At 47.8% G+C, this 23336-nt stretch overlaps 2 protein-coding genes across 2 annotated transcripts; both read left to right on the forward strand.

Annotated features, from left to right (window-relative positions):
- The first annotated feature begins 7869 nt into the window (after positions 1-7869).
- Positions 7870-11638, forward strand: LOC308553114 (uncharacterized protein). The gene is made up of 5 exons (XM_081128789.1): positions 7870-7979; positions 9157-9192; positions 10363-10497; positions 10871-10948; positions 11498-11638. Exons 1-5 carry the CDS (start codon positions 7922-7924, stop codon positions 11536-11538), a joined length of 348 nt encoding a protein of 115 aa, XP_080984915.1. The 5' UTR covers positions 7870-7921; the 3' UTR covers positions 11539-11638.
- A 7488-nt stretch (positions 11639-19126) lies between these two features.
- On the forward strand, positions 19127-22805 carry LOC308552777 (uncharacterized protein). The gene is made up of 5 exons (XM_081128145.1): positions 19127-19236; positions 20415-20450; positions 21621-21755; positions 22129-22209; positions 22679-22805. Exons 1-5 carry the CDS (start codon positions 19179-19181, stop codon positions 22732-22734), a joined length of 366 nt encoding a protein of 121 aa, XP_080984271.1. The 5' UTR covers positions 19127-19178; the 3' UTR covers positions 22735-22805.
- Positions 22806-23336: the final 531 nt, after the last annotated feature.

Genomic DNA, 23336 nt, shown 5'->3' on the forward strand with positions numbered 1-23336 from the left:
CCTCTGGTGAATCTAACCTCCCTCCCTCTGATGTCTGTGTCGGGCCCCCAGGGGTACAGTGAAGTTGGAAAGAAGATGGAGTTGAGGAGGGTGGAAGGGGTGAGTGGCGCCTGGGGCTCTTCACGTCTTATTCATATTCTGTTCCCTCTTCCTCTCCTTTCTCCTTCTTGAACTCCCTCTCCCTTTGCCTCTTTCTTCCGCCCTTCTTTCCTCATTTTTTCCTGTGGCTATCCTAGATATCCTGGATCGTATTAGCAGAACATTCAACTTCAGCTAAATCTGTAATGAGAAGCTGAGAAATGATGCCCAGGAGCACCAGGTTTTAAGTTTGCAGCCTAAAAGAAGAGAAAAAAAATGACTATTAAACTGAAAGCATCAAACTTTGAGTGTGTATCTGTTTTCCTCGAATAGAGGTGGGGTAAAAAGCCAAGCCAGGAGCCCACGGGATAAAGATGCCCCCGTGAGACTTCAGCAGGCACCCCAGCCCTTCACTCTGATCCACAGCCTCCAGACTCAGGTTAGACAACACAGGCCTGGCAACTTCTTGAATTCACAGCTGCCCCTCACCCGTGTCAGCAGGGGCTGAGCCTCAGTTCCCAAACTGGTTGCCTCCGTATTCCTCGCTTCCCCCGCCCAATGCCATTTCACTGTGCATCAGAGTTTGCTGAGTGAGACTTTTCCCATGGCCCTGAAACTGGCACTAGAGCCCATAGCCAGATACCACAGACCACACATGAGTACCCCACATTCCATGGAGAACTTTGACATCTGGAACCTTACACCACCTTGACCTCCACCCTGGGACTGACAAAGACTTAAAAAAACCAGCCCTACCCTAATCAGCCTCAAGACTATCATTCCCTGTCCTGCAGAGGGGACTGGCTATGTGGGAATGCATGCTCCTACCAAAGAGGGTTTTCCTGCCCACCCTGTGGAAGAAGGGGGAGATGCTTCTCCTACCCTCCAAGTCAAGGGAGGGGCTATCAGAATCGCTCATAGCTTGGAGGTTCCAGTCCAAGAAGAGACTGGAGTCACTCTCCTCAGAGGCATGTTTGCTCTAGACTGACCTGGAGCTGCCTGGACTGAAGTCAACCTCTGTCCCCAGGCATCAGGAATATGGTAGTTGGGGAAAACTAGACCACTATAAACAGTAACCTAAACTATGATGGTTCAAACACAGTAAGTGTCTATCTTTCTCATGTACCAGATTTGGGATAAGGGAGCAGTAGTCAGTCTTCTCCATGAAGTCATTTAGGGAATCAGGCTGGAAATTTTTCTGCCATCTGCATTACCTGGCATCAAGGTCACTGTGTCATCTTCATCATCATTCCAACCACAAAAGAGGGGAAGAAGCATGCAGCAGATTGGAGGTCTGTCTGAACTACACTAGCAAGTGATACATGTTGTTGGCATGAACTCAGTCTCATGGCCACACTTAACTGAGAAGATTGGTAAATGTCTGGCAGGAAGATGATCAGAATGACTGTGGGTGTCCCCTGCATCAGCTTCTGCCGCAGGGATGAATGAACAAAGAAATTAGTGCGGGCTTATCATCTGAAATTTCTGGAGGCAGGAAGTTTTCCGTGGTAGTCCATGGAAGAGATACAAGAAGATACACCCACCTCAGTCTCCTGCAACCTCTGGAAGGCAAGGAAGAGAACTCTGGATTTCCCATTGCTCCCATGAATGTATTTAGAAGAGGGGTCAAAGGCCAAGAGACTACATGGGTTCTCCAGGCCAGAGGAGGGGAGGCAGCACCTGGTGAGAGAGTTGAAGTGTGGGTCACTGGCAGGGCCTAAGGGAACTGCCGCTCTTGAGGGGTTCCACAGCAATGGCAGGAGCTGGGGTAAAACTGAACACCATCCATCCAAAACTGAAGTCCAGCGTGCCGTGCATCAGTGGGGGACCTCAGAACAGCAGATGAATGGAGACCATACCAGAAAGAAATCAGGATTTCTCCCCTCATTGACAGTGACCAGTTATCTCAGAATCTCTGCCTGCCTGCCTGCCCTGCCTCACCTCCCCTGAGAGTCAGAACCAGAGCCTACTCCTTTCATGTCTGCTGGGAAGAGGAAAGGAGGAAAGGTTTTAAACAAGGTGGATTCTTAATAACCAAAAAGAACTGAAAAAGTGTGGAATCTGCTCAATGTGTCATCAAAAACCGGAAAGGGAGATTAGACAGTGCATATTTGGAAGCACTCTTTGCAAGGCGGGGGAATCCACCAAGTCCAGAGTAGTCAATAAACCATTGTTTCCAAAGATAATGTTAACCCACAAGGACCAGGATTTGCCATCATGGAGACAGTCAAGGACTGCACGCCCATGTCTAAAGGGGTCTTGTGTCATGTCTACTAAAAATTCAGCTCCAATTCTCAAAAAAGTTCAGGAAAAACAGAGAAAGAGACAGGGACAAAGATAGAGAATGATAAAGTGAGCATGAGTAAATGTTAACATGTGGAGACTCCCGTCCCCAGTGGACCTAGGAAGAGTTTTGTTGCTTTGTTTGGTTTGTGTTTTGTGTGTTTTTTGCAAATTCCCTGCAAGTCTGAAGTTATTTCAGAATAAAAAGTAAAACTATTACATAAAATATATAAAAAAGAAGAAGAAAGAAAATCAGGAGATTTCACATGGAAATCCAGATGTTGGATTTTCCTTGAAGAACTAAAACATCTGGCAATAATCAGCTTGAGGGAGGGGCAGCTGACCACTATAGACAGGACAGACACACTCCAGTTTGCTCCAGTTCTACCACTTGCTAATGTTGAGGTGGAGAGGCATTTAGCATTAATCATTGCACCTGCACTGTTGTCAGCCTTACACCTGGCCTGCCTGGCTCATTTACGTTACTTGCCTAACTCCTGTAGGCATTGAAATTTGCAACCCCAAACCCTGGCCTTTGACTCCAAGTCCCTATCTGGACATTGCCAAGTGAAGTAGCAGGACCACGCGGGATCCATGAGAATTGCTTAGACCAGGGCAGGAGGAAGCTGGCTCTCTGTTCTTTGAGGACTTGCTCTGTGGCTCCCTGGAGCTTACCACTTCACCTGTGAAACCAGGAAGAGAAAATAAGAGTTCTTCATGTTAAGGTCTGGAAAAAGCTTTCTGAAGTTGCACTTTTATTTTTCCCTCTAGGCCCTACCTGATGTTCACCAGCCTTTCAAAATTAAAATATCAAAGGGTACTGTGATGGTTTATTTTATGGATCAACTTGGCTAGGCCACAAGTGCCCAGATATGCGGTCAGGCATTATTTTGGATATTTCTGTAAGGGTGTTTTTGGGTAAGATTAACATTTAAATCAGTGGACTTTGAGTAAAGCAGATTGCCCTCCATAATATGAGTGGGTCTCATTCAATCAGCTGACGGACTGAATACAACAAAAGACTGACCTCCCTGGAGCAAGAGGGAATTCTGCCAGCAGATGGCCTTTCGACTTGAACCACAACATAGGCTCTTTCCTGAGTCTTCAGCCTGACAGTCTTCAGACTCCAGATTTGAGGCTAGCCAGGCTCTATAATCATGTAAACCATTCCTTCGATAAATAAATATATACACACGCACACACAATTGGTTCTGTTATCCTTAGAGAACCCTGACTAGTGCAGACAGTGATTAGTTAAGACTAGAGAAACTTAATGTTACAGCACCCTAATATCTATTGCAAATTGGAATTTAATATTCAAGCAGAGAGTTGTGGTTGATAGCACAGAACCTGGAACCAGAAAGTCCATGTTGGAAACCAGCTATGCCACTGTGTGATCCTGGACCACTTCCTTAACCCACCTTTGCCTTAGTTTTCTCATCTGTAAAGTGAGAGTAGTCGTATTTATCTCATTGGGTCGTTATGAGGGTTAAATGATATTAAAATGTATAAGTCTCTGAGAACTGTTTAGCACGTATTACATGCTGCGTGTTTGTTAAAGTAGAACTGGTGTTTTAAAAGCTCTACTTTATTGCTTTCTCTTCACACCACCCCCACTGACCAAGGTGAATGATCAACGGCAACAGGGGAGTATGGCAGAGCTTGGGTAACCCCACAAGAGCTCAACAGAGACCACAGCAGTTCAGGGCAAGATGGTCTTGTAGACAAAACTGTGACACTGTGTCTTGAATGTGGGAATTATCTACTCCAGGGACTCTGGGTCACTTCTTCCCTTTGCAGTCCCTGCTACCCCTCCTACCCCAGGACAGGGTTTCACACACAGAAGGGAACAGGGAAAAGACATTCAGCACAGGTCAGATGGGGTGGGGTATATCAGTCAGGGTTCTAGCAGAAAACAAATGACATTCAGAAGGGCTTTTCAAAGGATTCTTTAATGAAAAAATATATTTATATATATTCACAAAGGTTCAAGTAAGGACTAGCAACAGCAGGAAGCCATTACCATCCCTAAAACTGAAGCAGCACAGGGAGAAAATGGTTTTCCCTGAGACCAGTTAGGAGAAGCAGCTGTGAAACCAGGGCCACTGGATAGAAGCTATACTATAGTCAAAGCATAGAGCAACACTGCCATTGCCACACCATGCAGTATTAAATATTTGTGGATAAATAACCAATTATTTCAAAACCTAGTAGTTTAAAACAGCATCACTTCTTATATCACGGTTGCTGTGGGCCAAGAGTCCAGGTGCAGCTTGGCTGAGTCCTCCACTCAGTCTCTGACAGGACTGCAGTGAAGTTGTCGTCAAGGCTATGAAAGGGTCCACTTTCAAACTCAGTCACATGACTGTTGGCAGGATTCAGTTCCTTGAAGACTGCTGGACTCAGGGCCTCCATTCCTCCCTGGCTGCAGTCTAAAGCTGCCATCAGTACCTTGCCATGTGGGCCTCCCCATAAAGCCACTCACACCATGGCAACTCGCTTCACTGGAGCCAGCAAGCTGAGCAGATCCAGAGAGAGAGAGAGAGACTAAGCAAGACAATAGTCACAATCCTTTTTTATAATTAATTTTTATTGACTTTGTTGGGGTGACATCGGTTAATACAATTATATAGGTTTCAAGCGTACAGTTCTATAATACATCATTTGTGTATTGTATTGTGTGTTCCCCATCCAAAGTCAAGTCTCCTTCCGTCACCATTTATTCCCCACTTTACTCTCTTCTACTTGCCCCCACCCCCTTTCCCTCTGGTAATCACCACACTATAGTTTGTGTCTAAGAGTTGTTGGTGTGGGGTTTTTTGCTTAATCCCTTCCCCTTTATCGCTCAGCCTCCCAAAATCCCTCCCATCGGACAGCTGTCAGTCTGTTCTCTGTATCTATGAGTCTGCTCTATTTTGTTTGCTTGTTTGTTTTGCCCATTAGTTTCCACATATAATCAAAATCATATGCTGTTTGTCTTTCTCTGACTGGCTTATTTCACTTAACATAATACTCTCCAAGTCCATCCAACAGTCATAGTCTTTTATAGCCTAAGCTCAAAAGTGACAGACATCCCATCACTTTTGTCGTTTTCTATTTGTTAGAAGCAAATCACTAGGTCCAGCCCAAGCTTAGACAGAAGAGATTACCCAAGGGCATGAGTACCAGGAACTGGGGATCTTTGGAAGCCACGTTAGAAGTCGGCCTAGCACACATGCCAAAGCAGGGAGCGAGCAGGAGGAACAAACGTCTTGACCAAATTCTCTTCCCATCCTCTGATCGCCCACCAGTGCCTGTCATTGTCCAAACTCAACCAGAAGCTAGAGGCCAGGGAAGCCCAGGTGACACAGCCCACAAAGGTCATCCTTCCAGACCAGGGAAGAAGTGGACAGACACTAGATCTGAGGCAGGAAGGGGAGGGAAGTAGGATGGACAGAGAATTACCAGCACCTGAGAAAAGACACAGATGGGCAAACTTACAGTCATCATGGAGGTCAGATACCCTAGAAGACAAGACATCACAGAGGACAGCCGTCACCCAGATACATGAGGTGCATCTCTTTTCTTTAATATACTCATCCAACTCTTTCCCAGGCCCTATCATTTGGGATAACATTGGACTTGGGCCCTGTCATAAAGTTATGAAAATTTCCTATAGAGCAAGAATCCCCACCTTTCCCCTCCCCCCACTTATGTCCATACTTGCTTTTTTCATTCCTGTAGCAAAGAGGAGGATTGGGAGAGGAAAGGGAATGAACAATGACATTTGGAAAGAACTTGCTCTATGACAGCTCTAATATTGATGCCAAAGTTCTCATTTCCTCTTAGAAAAAAACTTGTGCAAATATCATAGTTTGCTTCTGTTGGCTTTTTTAATATGCTCAGGGAGACTGGGATCTAGAGTCAGAGCTTCTCCCTGTATTGTGTAAGGATGCACACACCCTAGAGCACACATAAAGAAAATGTTCTCCTGTCCCTCAGCCCTCCCCATCACCTTCAAGGCTCCTCAGATGGGCAGTCAGTTGCCAAGTCCTATCCCTGTGTTAGTTCAAAGCATTCTTCTTCACCTACTGACCACCATTAGATGCCAGATAAATTTCAAATATCAAACCACACAGGGAGTTAGTGCGGGAGCAATTACTTTAGCCCAGGTCCCACACCCCGTGTCTGAAGCAGATCAGCTGCCCAAATGTGATGATCATCTTATCTGGAGGTTAAGGATGGGTGAAGTGGCCTGAAAGAGCTCACTCCTCATGCCTATAATGTCCCACCCCTCTACCTCCTCAGGAGATTAATGCTCTGAACCCAGGTACCAAAACACCTTCATGTCAAATACTTCCCAATACCCCCTTCTCTGCCTCAGAGTATCCATGAGGCAGAGAAGCCTGCAGGACCACCCAGAGCCTGGTAAGAACAAACACCCAGCAAATGGAGAACCACAAATTGGTATCTACTACCCTATTCTCCACTCATGAGCTCCTCAAGTGGCTCCTGTTTCTTCTCAGGTCCATTTGATTTAGCATTTAGCACCAGTCTGATCAAACCTACCCAGAAAGATGAACCCTCTTCAAGTTCAAGAATCCCACACATCTCCATAGAAATGTATTGTCTATAAAATGCTTTGCCATATGTTATCTCACCACTCTCCTGTACACAGGAGCCACAACTCCTAGATGACAAATGAAAATCCTAAAGCTTTTCAGTGTATGACAGTACACTGTCTTATGTATATGACAAAGCCAGAACTCAAATCCAGGCCTATTCATGCCCAGCTCAGGGGAGGAAGAATGCCCAAGTCAAAGAGAATTATCTGCTTTTCTGACCATGGGTCAGCTTCAGTGAATGGTTTAATCTTCCTTTAACCAGGAGATCCTCTCAGAAATGTGGGATCCCATTGTTTGGGCCTGGACATAGAGGTTGACAGGGGCCAATGTGGGGCTGGGGGTGTTCCTCCTATGGGGAAGACAGGGTCAAGAACAGAAGACAACTGTAGAGAAGGCTCAAAAGGATAAAGGAGCCATGAACTCAGTCCCCAAATGTTCTGCATGTGGCCTCCCCAGGGAACAGGGCTCACTTAGTCTGGAGGAACCTTCAAGTCCCTGCTCTGAGTCCTCTGGAGATCTAGGCAAGAGGCGGGCAAAGCAGTCTCCCAAGCCCCCAACCTCCTCCTGGAGGGATGCCAGGACTAAGAGTCCTACCAGTACTCTCAACAGACACGCTTTAGAACCTCCTCAAACCAAACCTGCTCTGCCTTCTGTCCCTTGGATGCCAGAGATGTGAACCCAGGGGGCTTGTGGGGTGGAGAAGGAAGGAGATGACTGAAAGTCAGTAGGGAAAGGATCTTCCTGCAAGGATGCCAGGTGTCAGCCAGTCCCAGTTCACCCTTGTTGACTTAGCAGGTGAAGACCTGGTGAAGAAGGGGAGGAGGAGGGGAAAGTCACACCCCTCCAAGCTTGTTCCCCATTGGCCCTTGGTATCCTTAAAAGGGCCCAGCCATCCCAGCACTGTATTCCGGACCCTCCAAGGATTCTGTGGTTAGACCCAGTCCTGATCCTCAAGCATGAGACTCGCAGCTCTCCTCCTTCTGACAGCTCTGGCTGGGACCCTGGTCTGTGCCCGTGAGTATGGCCCTCCCCCTGCACCCACCAGAGCCCTCACAGTCCAGGGCAGCCTTAGCTTCTGTCTTCATTCCTCTCTTTCTCTCCCAGTGCTGTGCTGGCTTCTCCTGCCTCTGCAAATGACCCTTCCCCCCAATTCTCCACATGTGGCCTCAGGGAACCCCCTGGCCCTGCCTGCTCCCTGGCTCATCTCTTCACGCACCCTCCTTTACCCACTATGATAGTCACACTGGCCTTCTTGCAGGGCCTATGCGCCACTGCATATGACTGGGCAGGTTGTCCCCTGCACAAGGGTGCCAGGCAGGGGGGATGGGGGCTGAAATCCAGCCCATGTTCCACTTGCTAAGCGGTGAACCCTGCCCATGGCTGTCTCTCCAGATTCCTTTGCCAATTGCACAAAAGCACTCTTTGGGCCAAGACAACCCTGCAATTCCTCAAACTTTGGGACCTTCCTTCTTGCTCTTCCCGCTGCCTGGGATGCTTTACCTCTCTCTGTCCCCTTCCCTAAGCCAACTCTGAATGTCACCTGACCAATGCTTTCTCATCTGTGAAATCTCATATTAGGTATTAGTTCTTCAAGAAAGTCTTCCTCAAAAAAAATCTATGAAGGACCAATGACACCTCGTTTGCCCTTATTGCACCAGCACATCTTGGAACTAAATAATTACATAATAGAATGTTAGCTCACTAGGTGGGGTCTTGTCCCCCTTCTTCATCAGTGAACCTCCTCCACTTAGCAGAGAGCTTCTCATAGACGGTGTGTTGAAAGAATAAGGGGAATTAGAGCTAGAGACCAATCCCATAAACCACTCGGGTGTGGCCCAGTGGCCCCTGCACTGCCACCCTCCACCACCACAAGCCAAGCTGGCTCCTTCACTCTGTCTTAGGGACAGCCTCAAAAGCCAGAAGCAGGTCAGGAGGAGGCGAGTTCTCAGAGGAATATTCCACTTTTCTGAGGAGAACCTGCTTCAAAAAACTGCAGGAGGAGTTAAACATCAACATGAATGTTCTGATGGGCCCTACTGGTGTGACAGAAAGACATGTTCAACCAACAGGGAAATCTGTCCCCCCTGAGTCCACAAACGTTCCTGAGAGCTCAGGACTGGGAATGGGAGGGAGGGCGGCTACAGTGTGGGTCACATTCAGTCCTCACTGTCATCTCTCTTCTCGGTTACAGAAAATACCACCACCGGTGACGCGCAAACTCCGAGCCGTGAGTACTTCTTGCCCTCTGGTCCCTGCCCTGGGGGAAAGTGGAACAGCTGGGATGTCAGTGGAGGCTGGGGGAGGGACTCAGGGGGAGGGCCTGGGTCCTGCCCGTGGTGGTAACGGAGGAGCATGGATTGGAGTGGAACAGGTGTAAGGAAGAAGTAGGGAACCCATACAGGCAAGAGTAGTGGGGAGAATGGGAAGAAGGCTTTTGTGAATAAAAGAGAGAAAAAGATGAGCTTAAATAATAAGTTCAACATCCCACGAGGGATTCACACCTTTGCCCACAAACAGCTCTCGTAAGTACAAGCTCCTTTGCGAGGTGCCCACTATCCGGCCTTAGACCCCACTCCCACCCCTCTTTTCCCTGCCTCTCCTTCATGTACCACCGACGTCTGCTAAGTTGAACTTCTTTGCATTTCACCCACCTGTCCCACACATGCCTTCCCTGGAGCTCTTGCTGACTCACTTCCTGTCCCCAAGGAAGCCCCTTAGAACATCTTCCCTGCCAAAATCCTGCCTTCAAGACCCAGCTTTTCTCTACTGTGCTCCCTGATTACCCCCGCCCCCCGCCCCAATTCCTCCTCAACCCAGTCTGTGACAAGTGCCCAACCCTGCCCATCTTCTGAGAGGCTCTGTCTTAGTCCATTCAGGCTGCTCCAACAAGTAATCATAGGCTGGGTTACGCAACAGGAAGATATTTCTCATAGTTCTGGAGGTTACAAGTCTGAGATCAGGGTGTCAGCATGGTCAGGTTCTGGTGAGGACCCTTTTCCAGGTTGAAGACTGCCAGCTTTTCACTGTACCCTCACATGGTGGGAAGAAGGGGAGAGAGATGTCTCTGGAGTCCTTTCTACAAGGGCACTAATCTCATTCACGAGGGCTTCACCTCATGATCTAATTACCTCCCTAAGGCCCCGCCTTCTAACATCATTCCACTGGAGGTTAAGAGTTCAACATATAAATTGGGGAGGGGGACACAGACACTCAGTCCATAATGGGCACATAGTGGGTAGAAATCCTATCTCCCTTAAGAGGGAGGGTTATGCTGTGTCACTTCTATATCCTGGCACCCAGCACATATTAGGTATCTGAGGCCCTGCCACCCATTCTTAAGGCGGGGGAAAACCAAACACTTGACTTTGCTAAAATCAACAAATCGGTGTGTTTGTAGCTGAACCTGAGACCACAGCTCCAGAGAAATCTGCTTCAGACGAAGAGACAACCTCAGAAGCAGCCCAGGAGACTTCAGCGACAACTCAGAAGACAACCAGGGTCCCCATATGGAAGCAAAGACTAGGTCCCCTGCGTAAGTTTCTGTCTCTATACCAGACAGCAACCTGGAGAAGTCTCTGGCAGCAGTTCTGCATAATGCCGCTAGGTGCAAATACAAGCCCAGAAGAAGCAGACATTCATCCATTCCCCTGAACACAGGGCACAAATGGGGTGAACACTGCACCCACAAACAGAATCTCTGCAGTAGTATATTTTGCAGCCTGCACTATACATGGCTTATTTCCTGGCCCACCCACTTTCCTATGACAGAGAAGCTGGGCCCCTCAGCGAAACATCTCCACTTTAGGAATTTATATAGAGATAATGGAGGAAGGGAGGAGGAGGTGGGAATTCTCTTTAAATGAGGTGGCTTTTCTACTGATGTGACTCTTCTGCTCCAAAATTAGACTCCGCGATAAACAAACGTCTCGAAGAAGCAAAAAAGGCCGCTAAACCAGGAGGAAAAGCGGAGAAGATAATTCAAGGTGAGTACATCCCAAGGCAAAGCCTTGTGGGAATGGGAATACTCACCTCCCACGTCCATGGTGGGAGGTAGGAGAGGTCATGCCCCATCACCACCTTACACAGGAGACCTGGAGCTGCCTCAGCCCCTCCCCATTGAAGCTTCCTTCATTTTGTGCCTTCAAATGGCTCAAATTTCTCATTCACAGTCAAAATGCATGGTTGTCTGATACCAGATGCCCCTGGGGTCCTCCCCCCAACCTTCCCACTGCAGAGCCTGCTCACTTCTCCTCCTCTCTCCCCTGCCCAGATTGGGGGAGAGGGCTTGTCCTTCTGCCTCTGGTGAATCTAACCTCCCTCCCTCTGATGTCTGTGTCGGGCCCCCAGGGGTACAGTGAAGTTGGAAAGAAGATGGAGTTGAGGAGGGTGGAAGGGGTGAGTGGCGCCTGGGGCTCTTCACGTCTTATTCATATTCTGTTCCCTCTTCCTCTCCTTTCTCCTTCTTGAACTCCCTCTCCCTTTGCCTCTTTCTTCCCACCTTCTTTCCTCATTTTTTCCTGTGGCTATCCTAGATATCCAGGATCGTCTTTCCAAAAGATTCAAATTCAGTTAAAGCTGTAATGAGAAGCTGAGAAATGATGCCCAGGAGCACCAGGTTTTAAGTTTGCAGCCTAAAAGAAGAGAAAAAAAATGACTATTAAACTGAAAGCATCAAACTTTGAGTGTGTATCTGTTTTCCTCGAATAGAGGTGGGGTAAAAAGCCAAGCCAGGAGCCCACGGGATAAAGATGCCCCCGTGAGACTTCAGCAGGCACCCCAGCCCTTCACTCTGATCCACAGCCTCCAGACTCAGGTTAGACAACACAGGCCTGGCAAGTTCTTGAATTCACAGCTGCCCCTCACCCGTGTCAGCAGGGGCTGAGCCTCAGTTCCCAAACTGGTTGCCTCCGTATTCCTCGCTTCCCCCGCCCAATGCCATTTCACTGTGCATCAGAGTTTGCTGAGTGAGACTTTTCCCATGGCCCTGAAACTGGCACTAGAGCCCATAGCCAGATACCACAGACCACACATGAGTACCCCACATTCCATGGAGAACTTTGACATCTGGAACCTTACACCACCTTGACCTCCACCCTGGGACTGACAAAGACTTAAAAAAACCAGCCCTACCCTAATCAGCCTCAAGACTATCATTCCCTGTCCTGCAGAGGGGACTGGCTATGTGGGAATGCATGCTCCTACCAAAGAGGGTTTTCCTGCCCACCCTGTGGAAGAAGGGGGAGATGCTTCTCCTACCCTCCAAGTCAAGGGAGGGGCTATCAGAATCGCTCATAGCTTGGAGGTTCCAGTCCAAGAAGAGACTGGAGTCACTCTCCTCAGAGGCATGTTTGCTCTAGACTGACCTGGAGCTGCCTGGACTGAAGTCAACCTCTGTCCCCAGGCATCAGGAATATGGTAGTTGGGGAAAACTAGACCACTATAAACAGTAACCTAAACTATGATGGTTCAAACACAGTAAGTGTCTATCTTTCTCATGTACCAGATTTGGGATAAGGGAGCAGTAGTCAGTCTTCTCCATGAAGTCATTTAGGGAATCAGGCTGGAAATTTTTCTGCCATCTGCATTACCTGGCATCAAGGTCACTGTGTCATCTTCATCATCATTCCAACCACAAAAGAGGGGAAGAAGCATGCAGCAGATTGGAGGTCTGTCTGAACTACACTAGCAAGTGATACATGTTGTTGGCATGAACTCAGTCTCATGGCCACACTTAACTGAGAAGATTGGTAAATGTCTGGCAGGAAGATGATCAGAATGACTGTGGGTGTCCCCTGCATCAGCTTCTGCCGCAGGGATGAATGAACAAAGAAATTAGTGCGGGCTTATCATCTGAAATTTCTGGAGGCAGGAAGTTTTCCGTGGTAGTCCATGGAAGAGATACAAGAAGATACACCCACCTCAGTCTCCTGCAACCTCTGGAAGGCAAGGAAGAGAACTCTGGATTTCCCATTGCTCCCATGAATGTATTTAGAAGAGGGGTCAAAGGCCAAGAGACTACATGGGTTCTCCAGGCCAGAGGAGGGGAGGCAGCACCTGGTGAGAGAGTTGAAGTGTGGGTCACTGGCAGGGCCTAAGGGAACTGCCGCTCTTGAGGGGTTCCACAGCAATGGCAGGAGCTGGGGTAAAACTGAACACCATCCATCCAAAACTGAAGTCCAGCGTGCCGTGCATCAGTGGGGGACCTCAGAACAGCAGATGAATGGAGACCATACCAGAAAGAAATCAGGATTTCTCCCCTCATTGACAGTGACCAGTTATCTCAGAATCTCTGCCTGCCTGCCTGCCCTGCCTCACCTCCCCTGAGAGTCAGAACCAGAGCCTACTCCTTTCATGTCTGCTGGGAAGAGGAAAGGAGGAAAGGTTTTAAACAAGGTGGATTCTTAATAACCAAAAAGAACTGAAAAAGTGTGGAATCTGCTCAATGTGTCATCAAAAACCGGAAAGGGAGATTAGACAGTGCATATTTGGAAGCACTCTTTGCAAGGCGGGGGAATCCACCAAGTCCAGAGTAGTCAATAAACCATTGTTTCCAAAGATAATGTTAACCCACAAGGACCAGGATTTGCCATCATGGAGACAGTCAAGGACTGCACGCCCATGTCTAAAGGGGTCTTGTGTCATGTCTACTAAAAATTCAGCTCCAATTCTCAAAAAAGTTCAGGAAAAACAGAGAAAGAGACAGGGACAAAGATAGAGAATGATAAAGTGAGCATGAGTAAATGTTAACATGTGGAGACTCCCGTCCCCAGTGGACCTAGGAAGAGTTTTGTTGCTTTGTTTGGTTTGTGTTTTGTGTGTTTTTTGCAAATTCCCTGCAAGTCTGAAGTTATTTCAGAATAAAAAGTAAAACTATTACATAAAATATATAAAAAAGAAGAAGAAAGAAAATCAGGAGATTTCACATGGAAATCCAGATGTTGGATTTTCCTTGAAGAACTAAAACATCTGGCAATAATCAGCTTGAGGGAGGGGCAGCTGACCACTATAGACAGGACAGACACACTCCAGTTTGCTCCAGTTCTACCACTTGCTAATGTTGAGGTGGAGAGGCATTTAGCATTAATCATTGCACCTGCACTGTTGTCAGCCTTACACCTGGCCTGCCTGGCTCATTTACGTTACTTGCCTAACTCCTGTAGGCATTGAAATTTGCAACCCCAAACCCTGGCCTTTGACTCCAAGTCCCTATCTGGACATTGCCAAGTGAAGTAGCAGGACCACGCGGGATCCATGAGAATTGCTTAGACCAGGGCAGGAGGAAGCTGGCTCTCTGTTCTTTGAGGACTTGCTCTGTGGCTCCCTGGAGCTTACCACTTCACCTGTGAAACCAGGAAGAGAAAATAAGAGTTCTTCATGTTAAGGTCTGGAAAAAGCTTTCTGAAGTTGCACTTTTATTTTTCCCTCTAGGCCCTACCTGATGTTCACCAGCCTTTCAAAATTAAAATATCAAAGGGTACTGTGATGGTTTATTTTATGGATCAACTTGGCTAGGCCACAAGTGCCCAGATATGCGGTCAGGCATTATTTTGGATATTTCTGTAAGGGTGTTTTTGGGTAAGATTAACATTTAAATCAGTGGACTTTGAGTAAAGCAGATTGCCCTCCATAATATGAGTGGGTCTCATTCAATCAGCTGACGGACTGAATACAACAAAAGACTGACCTCCCTGGAGCAAGAGGGAATTCTGCCAGCAGATGGCCTTTCGACTTGAACCACAACATAGGCTCTTTCCTGAGTCTTCAGCCTGACAGTCTTCAGACTCCAGATTTGAGGCTAGCCAGGCTCTATAATCATGTAAACCATTCCTTCGATAAATAAATATATACACACGCACACACAATTGGTTCTGTTATCCTTAGAGAACCCTGACTAGTGCAGATAGTGATTAGTTAAGACTAGAGAAACTTAATGTTACAGCACCCTAATATCTATTGCAAATTGGAATTTAATATTCAAGCAGAGAGTTGTGGTTGATAGCACAGAACCTGGAACCAGAAAGTCCATGTTGGAAACCAGCTATGCCACTGTGTGATCCTGGACCACTTCCTTAACCCACCTTTGCCTTAGTTTTCTCATCTGTAAAGTGAGAGTAGTCGTATTTATCTCATTGGGTCGTTATGAGGGTTAAATGATATTAAAATGTATAAGTCTCTGAGAACTGTTTAGCACGTATTACATGCTGCGTGTTTGTTAAAGTAGAACTGGTGTTTTAAAAGCTCTACTTTATTGCTTTCTCTTCACACCACCCCCACTGACCAAGGTGAATGATCAACGGCAACAGGGGAGTATGGCAGAGCTTGGGTAACCCCACAAGAGCTCAACAGAGACCACAGCAGTTCAGGGCAAGATGGTCTTGTAGACAAAACTGTGACACTGTGTCTTGAATGTGGGAATTATCTACTCCAGGGACTCTGGGTCACTTCTTCCCTTTGCAGTCCCTGCTACCCCTCCTACCCCAGGACAGGGTTTCACACACAGAAGGGAACAGGGAAAAGACATTCAGCACAGGTCAGATGGGGTGGGGTATATCAGTCAGGGTTCTAGCAGAAAACAAATGACATTCAGAAGGGCTTTTCAAAGGATTCTTTAATGAAAAAATATATTTATATATATTCACAAAGGTTCAAGTAAGGACTAGCAACAGCAGGAAGCCATTACCATCCCTAAAACTGAAGCAGCACAGGGAGAAAATGGTTTTCCCTGAGACCAGTTAGGAGAAGCAGCTGTGAAACCAGGGCCACTAGATAGAAGCTATACTATAGTCAAAGCATAGAGCAACACTGCCATTGCCACACCATGCAGTATTAAATATTTGTGGATAAATAACCAATTATTTCAAAACCTAGTAGTTTAAAACAGCATCACTTCTTATATCACGGTTGCTGTGGGCCAAGAGTCCAGGTGCAGCTTGGCTGAGTCCTCCACTCAGTCTCTGACAGGACTGCAGTGAAGCTGTCGTCAAGGCTATGAAAGGGTCCACTTTCAAACTCAGTCACATGACTGTTGGCAGGATTCAGTTCCTTGAAGACTGCTGGACTCAGGGCCTCCATTCCTCTCTGGCTGCAGTCTAAAGCTGCCATCAGTACCTTGCCATGTGGGCCTCCCCATAAAGCCACTCACACCATGGCAACTCGCTTCACTGGAGCCAGCAAGCTGAGCAGATCCAGAGAGAGAGAGAGAGACTAAGCAAGACAATAGTCACAATCCTTTTTTATAATTAATTTTTATTGACTTTGTTGGGGTGACATCGGTTAATAAAATTATATAGGTTTCAAGCGTACAGTTCTATAATACATCATTTGTGTATTGTATTGTGTGTTCCCCATCCAAAGTCAAGTCTCCTTCCGTCACCATTTATTCCCCACTTTACTCTCTTCTACCTGCCCCCACCCCCTTTCCCTCTGGTAATCACCACACTATAGTTTGTGTCTAAGAGTTGTTGGTGTGGGGTTTTTTGCTTAATCCCTTCCCCTTTATCACTCAGCCTCCCCAAATCCCTCCCATCTGACAGCTGTCAGTCTGTTCTCTGTATCTATGAGTCTGTTCTATTTTGTTTGCTTGTTTGTTTTGCTCATTAGTTTCCACATATAATCAAAATCATATGCTGTTTGTCTTTCTCTGACTGGCTTATTTCACTTAACATAATACTCTCCAAGTCCATCCAACAGTCATAGTCTTTTATAGCCTAAGCTCAAAAGTGACAGACATCCCATCACTTTTGTCGTTTTCTATTTGTTAGAAGCAAATCACTAGGTCCAGCCCAAGCTTAGACAGAAGAGATTACCCAAGGGCATGAGTACCAGGAACTGGGGATCTTTGGAAGCCACGTTAGAAGTCTGCCTACCACACATGCCAAAGCAGGGAGCGAGCAGGAGGAACAAACGTCTTGACCAATTTCTCTTCCCATCCTCTGATCGCCCACCAGTGCCTGTCATTGTCCAAACTCAACCAGAAGCTAGAGGCCAGGGAAGCCCAGGTGACACAGCCCACAAAGGTCATCCTTCCAGACCAGGGAAGAAGTGGGCAGACACTAGATCTGAGGCAGGAAGGGGAGGGAAGTAGGATGGACAGAGAATTACCAGCACCTGAGAAAAGACACAGATGGGCAAACTTACAGTCATCATGGAGGTCAGATACCCTAGAAGACAAGACATCACAGAGGACAGCCGTCACCCAGATACATGAGGTGCATCTCTTTTCTTTAATATACTCATCCAACTCTTTCCCAGGCCCTATCATTTGGGATAACATTGGACTTGGGCCCTGTCATAAAGTTATGAAAATTTCCTATAGAGCAAGAGTCCCCACCTTTCCCCTCCCCCCACTTATGTCCATACTTGCTTTTTTCATTCCTGTAGCAAAGAGGAGGATTGGGAGAGGAAAGGGAATGAACAATGACATTTGGAAAGAACTTGCTCTATGACAGCTCTAATATTGATGCCAAAGTTCTCATTTCCTCTTAGAAAAAAACTTGTGCAAATATCATAGTTTGCTTCTGTTGGCTTTTTTAATATGCTCAGGGAGACTGGGATCTAGAGTCAGAGCTTCTCCCTGTATTGTGTAAGGATGCACACACCCTAGAGCACACATAAAGAAAACGTTCTCCTGTCCCTCAGCCCTCCCCATCACCTTCAAGGCTCCTCAGATGGGCAGTCAGTTGCCAACTCCTGTCCCTGTGTTAGTTCAAAGCATTCTTCTTCACCTACTGACCACCATTAGATGCCAGATAAATTTCAAATATCAAACCACACAGGGAGTTAGTGCGGGAGCAATTACTTTAGCCCAGGTCCCACACCCCGTGTCTGAAGCAGATCAGCTGCCCAAATGTGATGATCATCTTATCTGGAGGTTAAGGATGGGTGAAGTGGCCTGAAAGAGCTCACTCCTCATGCCTATAATGTCCCACCCCTCTACCTCCTCAGGAGATTAATGCTCTGAACCCAGGTACCAAAACACCTTCATGTCAAATACTTCCCAATACCCCCTTCTCTGCCTCAGAGTATCCATGAGGCAGAGAAGCCTGCAGGACCACCCAGAGCCTGGTAAGAACAAACACCCAGCAAATGGAGAACCACAAATTGGTACCTACTACCCTATTCTCCACTCATGAGCTCCTCAAGTGGCTCCTGTTTCTTCTCAGGTCCATTTGATTTAGCATTTAGCACCAGTCTGATCAAACCTACCCAGAAAGATGAACCCTCTTCAAGTTCAAGAATCCCACACATCTCCATAGAAATGTATTGTCTATAAAATGCTTTGCCATATGTTATCTCACCACTCTCCTGTACACAGGAGCCACAACTCCTAGATGACAAATGAAAATCCTAAAGCTTTTCAGTGTATGACAGTACACTGTCTTATGTATATGACAAAGCCAGAACTCAAATCCAGGCCCATTCATGCCCAGCTCAGGGGAGGAAGAATGCCCAAGTCAAAGAGAATTATCTGCTTTTCTGACCATGGGTCAGCTTCAGTGAATGACAATCTTCCTTTAACCAGGAGATCCTCTCAGATGTGGGATCCCATTGTTTGGGCCTGGACATAGAGGTTGACAGGGGCCAATGTGGGGCTGGGGGTGTTCCTCCTATGGGGAAGACAGGGTCAAGAACAGAAGACAACTGTAGAGAAGGCTCAAAAGGATAAAGGAGCCATGAACTCAGTCCCCAAATGTTCTGCATGTAGCCTCCCCAGGGAACAGGGCTCACTTAGTCTGGAGGAACCTTCAAGTCCCTGCTCTGAGTCCTCTGGAGATCTAGGCAAGAGGCGGGCAAAGCAGTCTCCCAAGCCCCCAACCTCCTCCTGGAGAGATGCCAGGACTAAGAGTCCTACCAGTACTCTCAACAGACACACTTTAGAACCTCCTCAAACCAAACCTGCTCTGCCTTCTGTCCCTTGGATGCCAGAGATGTGAACCCAGAGGGCTTGCGGGGTGGAGAAGGAAAGAGATGACTGAAAGTCAGTAGGGAAAGGATCTTCCTGCAAGGATGCCAGGTGTCAGCCAGTCCCAGTTCACCCTTGTTGACTTAGCAGGTGAAGACCTGGTGAAGAAGGGGAGGAGGAGGGGAAAGTCACACCCCTCCAAGCTTGTTCCCCATTGGCCCTTGGTATCCTTAAAAGGGCCCAGCCGTCCCAGCACTGTATTCCGGACCCTCCAAGGATTCTGTGGTTAGACCCAGTCCTGATCCTCAAGCATGAGACTCACAGCTCTCCTCCTTCTGACAACTCTGGCTGGGACCCTGGTCTGTGCCCGTGAGTATGGCCCTCCCCCCTGCACCCACCAGAGCCCTCACAGTCCAGGGCAGCCTTAGCTTCTGTCTTCATTCCTCTCTTTCTCTCCCAGTGCTGTGCTGGCTTCTCCTGCCTCTGCAAATGACCCTTCCCCCCAATTCTCCACATGTGGCCTCAGGGAACCCCCTGGCCCTGCCTGCTCCCTGGCTCATCTCTTCACGCACCCTCCTTTACCCACTATAATAGTCACACTGGCCTTCTTGCAGGGCCTATGCGCCACTGCATATGACTGGGCAGGTTGTCCCCTGCACAAGGGTGCCAGGCAGGGGGGATGGGGGCTGAAATCCAGCCCATGTTCCACTTGCTAAGCGGTGAACCCTGCCCATGGCTGTCTCTCCAGATTCCTTTGCCAACTGCACAAAAGCACTCTTTGGGCCAAGACAACCCTGCCATTCCTCAAACTTTGGGACCTTCCTTCTTGCTCTTCCCGCTGCCTGGGATGCTTTACCTCTCCCTGTCCCCTTCCCTGAGCCAACTCTGAATGTCACCTGACCAATGCTTTCTCATCTGTGAAATCTCATATTAGGTATTAGTTCTTCAAGAAAGTCTTCCTCAAAAAAAATCTATGAAGGACCAATGACACCTCGTTTGCCCCTATCGCACCAGCACATCTTGGAACTAAATAATTACATAATAGAATGTTAGCTCACTAGGTGGGGTCTTGTCCCCCTTCTTCATCAGTGAACCCCCTCCACTTAGCAGAGAGCTTCTCATAGGTGGTGTGTTGAAAGAATAAGGGGAATTAGAGCTAGAGACCAATCCCATAAACCACTCGGGTGTGGCCCAGTGGCCCCTGCACTGCCACCCTCCACCACCACAAGCCAAGCTGGCTCCTTCGCTCTGTCTTAGGGGCAGCCTCAAAAGCCAGAAGCAGGTCAGGAGGAGGGGAGTTCTCAGAGGAATATTCCACTTTTCTGAGGAGAACCTGCTTCAAAAAACTGCAGGAGGAGTTAAACATCAACATGAATGTTCTGATGGGCCTTACTGGTGTGACAGAAAGACATGTTCAACCAACAGTGAAATCTGTCCCCCCTGAGTCCACAAACGTTCCTGAGAGCTCAGGACTGGGAATGGGAGGGAGGGCGGCTACAGTGTGGGTCACATTCAGCCCTCACTGTCATCTCTCTTCTCGGTTACAGAAAATACCACCACTGGTGACGCGCAAACTCCGAGCCGTGAGTACTTCTTGCCCTCTGGTCCCTGCCCTGGGGGAAAGTGGAACAGCTGGGATGTCAGTGGAGGCTGGGGGAGGGACTCAGGGGGAGGGCCTGGGTCCTGCCCGTGGTGGTAACGGAGGAGCATGGATTGGAGTGGAACAGGTGTAAGGAAGAAGTAGGGAACCCATATAGGCAAGAGTAGTGGGGAGAATGGGAAGAAGGCTTTTGTGAATAAAAGAGAGAAAAAGATGAGCTTAAAAAATAAGTTCAACATCCCACGAGGGATTCACACCTTTGCCCACAAACAGCTCTCGTAAGTACAAGCTCCTTTGCGAGGTGCCCACTATCCGGCCTTAGACCCCACTCCCACCCCTCTTTTCCCTGCCTCTCCTTCATGTACCACCCACGTCTGCTAAGTTGAACTTCTTTGCATTTCACCCACCTGTCCCACACATGCCTTCCCTGGAGCTCTTGCTGACCCACTTCCTGTCCCCAAGGAAGCCCCTTTAGAACATCTTCCCTGCCAAAATCCTGCCTTCAAGACCCAGCTTTTCTCTACTGTGCTCCCTGATTACCCCCGCCCCCCGCCCCAATTCCTCCTCAACCCAGTCTGTGACAAGTGCCCAACCCTGCCCGTCTTCTGAGAGGCTCTGTCTTAGTCCATTCAGGCTGCTCCAACAAATAATCATAGGCTGGGTTACGCAACAGAAAGATATTTCTCATAGTTCTGGAGGTTACAAGTCTGAGATCAGGGTGTCAGCATGGTCAGGTTCTGGTGAGGACCCTTTTCCAGGTTGAAGACTGCCAGCTTTTCACTGTACCCTCACATGGTGGGAAGAAGGGGAGAGAGATGTCTTTGGATTCCTTTCTACAAGGGCACTAATCTCATTCACAAGGGCTTCACCTCATGATCTAATTACCTCCCTAAGGCCCTGCCTTCTAACATCATTCCACTGGAGGTTAAGATTTCAACATATAAATTGGGGAGGGGGACACAAACACTCAGTCCATAATGGGCACATAGGGGTAGAAATCCTATCTCCCTTAAGAGGGAGGGTTATGCTGTGTCACTTCTATATCCTGGCACCCAGCACATATTAGGTATCTGAGGCCCTGCCACCCATTCTTAAGGGGGGGAAAAACCAAACACTTGACTTTGCTAAAATCAACAAATCGGTGTGTTTGTAGCTGAACCTGAGACCACAGCTCCAGAGAAATCTGCTTCAGACGAAGAGACAACCTCAGAAGCAGCCCAGGAGACTTCAGCGACAACTCAGAAGACAACCAGGGTCCCCATATGGAAGCAAAGACTAGGTCCCCTGAGTAAGTTTCTGTCTCTATACCAGACAGCAACCTGGAGAAGTCTCTGGCAGCAGTTCTGCATAATGCCGCTAGGTGCAAAGACAAGCCCAGAAGAAGCAGACATTCATCCATTCCCCTGAACACAAGGCACAAATGGGGTGAACACTGCACCCACAAACAGAATCTCTGCAGTAGTATATTTTGCAGCCTGCACTATACATGGCTTATTTCCTGGCCCACCCACTTTCCTATGACAGAGAAGCTGGGCCCCTCAGCGAAACATCTCCACTTTAGGAATTTATATAGAGATAATGGAGGAAGGGAGGAGGAGGTGGGAATTCTCTTTAAATGAGGTGGCTTTTCTACTGATGTGACTCTTCTGCTCCAAAATTAGACTCCGCGATAATCATAGGTCTCAAAGCAGCAGAAGAGGCCATTAAAGGAGTAAAAGAAAGAGTGGAGGAGAGAATTAAAGGTGAGTACATCCCAAGGCAAAGCCTTGTGGGAATGGGAATACTCACCTCCCACGTCCATGGTGGGAGGTAGGAGAGGTCATGCCCCATCACCACCTTACACAGGAGACCTGGAGCTGCCTCAGCCCCTCCCCATTGAAGCTTCCTTCATTTTGTGCCTTCAAATGGCTCAAATTTCTCATTCACAGTCAAAATGCATGGTTGTCTGATACCAGATGCCCCTGGGGTCCTCCCCCCAACCTTCCCACTGCAGAGCCTGCTCACTTCTCCTCCTCTCTCCCCTGCCCAGATTGGGGGAGAGGGCTTGTCCTTCTGCCTCTGGTGAATCTAACCTCCCTACCTCTGACGTCTGTGTCGGGCCCCTAGGGGTACAGTGAAGTTGGAAAGAAGATGGAGTTGAGGAGGGTAGAAGGAGTGGATGGCAGTGTATAGTGATCTTCAAGCTTCACTCTCATCTCTACTTTCTTCCAGGTGGATTTGACTTGCTAAAAAGACTGACTGAAAAAGCCTTTGAATTGAGAAGGTGAAAAGAATGGGATCTGGGAACTTAACTCCTTAAGCGTGTGTGCTGCCCAGAGCAATTAAAGTGAAAGCATGCAACTTGTAGTGTGCCTGTGCTGTGTGGGGTGTGCCCGGAGGGAGGGAGGGAGGCAGGGAGGGAGGGAGGGAGGGAGGGAGGGAGGGAGGGAGGGAGGGAGGGAGGGAGGGAAAAAAGCCCTGCCTGTAGCCAGTCACAGCCCACTTTCAAGACACTGCCTCTAACAAGCCTTTTTAGTCATACTGAGCCTCAGCCACATGTGCTGGGCCTCATTCTGGTCCAAATCCCACTTGGTTCTAGTCTGTATCCTTATTCTTCACACAGGGCTCCTTGTGACATTTGAGCCGTTCCAAAATTAAATCAACCTCCAAAGAGCCAGGATTTGTCATCCTGAAAATAGTCAAAGTCTGAGCCATTGCTATGAAAGCCATTTCTTGTGCCATTATTAAAAATGTATCCCTCCTGCCTATCACGTATAATTTCCACACTGGGCCAAAGGGAAGTCTAATTAGACCACATCGGTAAAATAATGAACTACTGCAGCTAGCTGGCACTTGACTAAAAAGGCTAATTGAATCCATTACAATTACC

Source organism: Miniopterus schreibersii (assembly GCF_964146895.1).
Source record: "Miniopterus schreibersii genome assembly, chromosome: 2".
Lineage (NCBI taxonomy): Eukaryota > Metazoa > Chordata > Mammalia > Chiroptera > Miniopteridae > Miniopterus > Miniopterus schreibersii.

Bases quoted from the DNA above. Each gene is read 5' to 3' on its own strand.
- LOC308553114 (XM_081128789.1), top strand. From the start codon at position 7,922: ATGAGACTCGCAGCTCTCCTCCTTCTGACAGCTCTGGCTGGGACCCTG. The intron at 7,980-9,156 runs GTGAGTATGGCC...TCTCGGTTACAG, and splicing joins TGGGACCCTGGTCTGTGCCC to AAAATACCACCACCGGTGAC. The intron at 10,949-11,497 runs GTGAGTACATCC...TGGCTATCCTAG, and splicing joins AGCGGAGAAGATAATTCAAG to ATATCCAGGATCGTCTTTCC.
- LOC308552777 (XM_081128145.1), top strand. From the start codon at position 19,179: ATGAGACTCACAGCTCTCCTCCTTCTGACAACTCTGGCTGGGACCCTG. The intron at 20,451-21,620 runs GTGAGTACTTCT...GTGTGTTTGTAG, and splicing joins TGACGCGCAAACTCCGAGCC to CTGAACCTGAGACCACAGCT. The intron at 21,756-22,128 runs GTAAGTTTCTGT...CTCCAAAATTAG, and splicing joins GCAAAGACTAGGTCCCCTGA to ACTCCGCGATAATCATAGGT.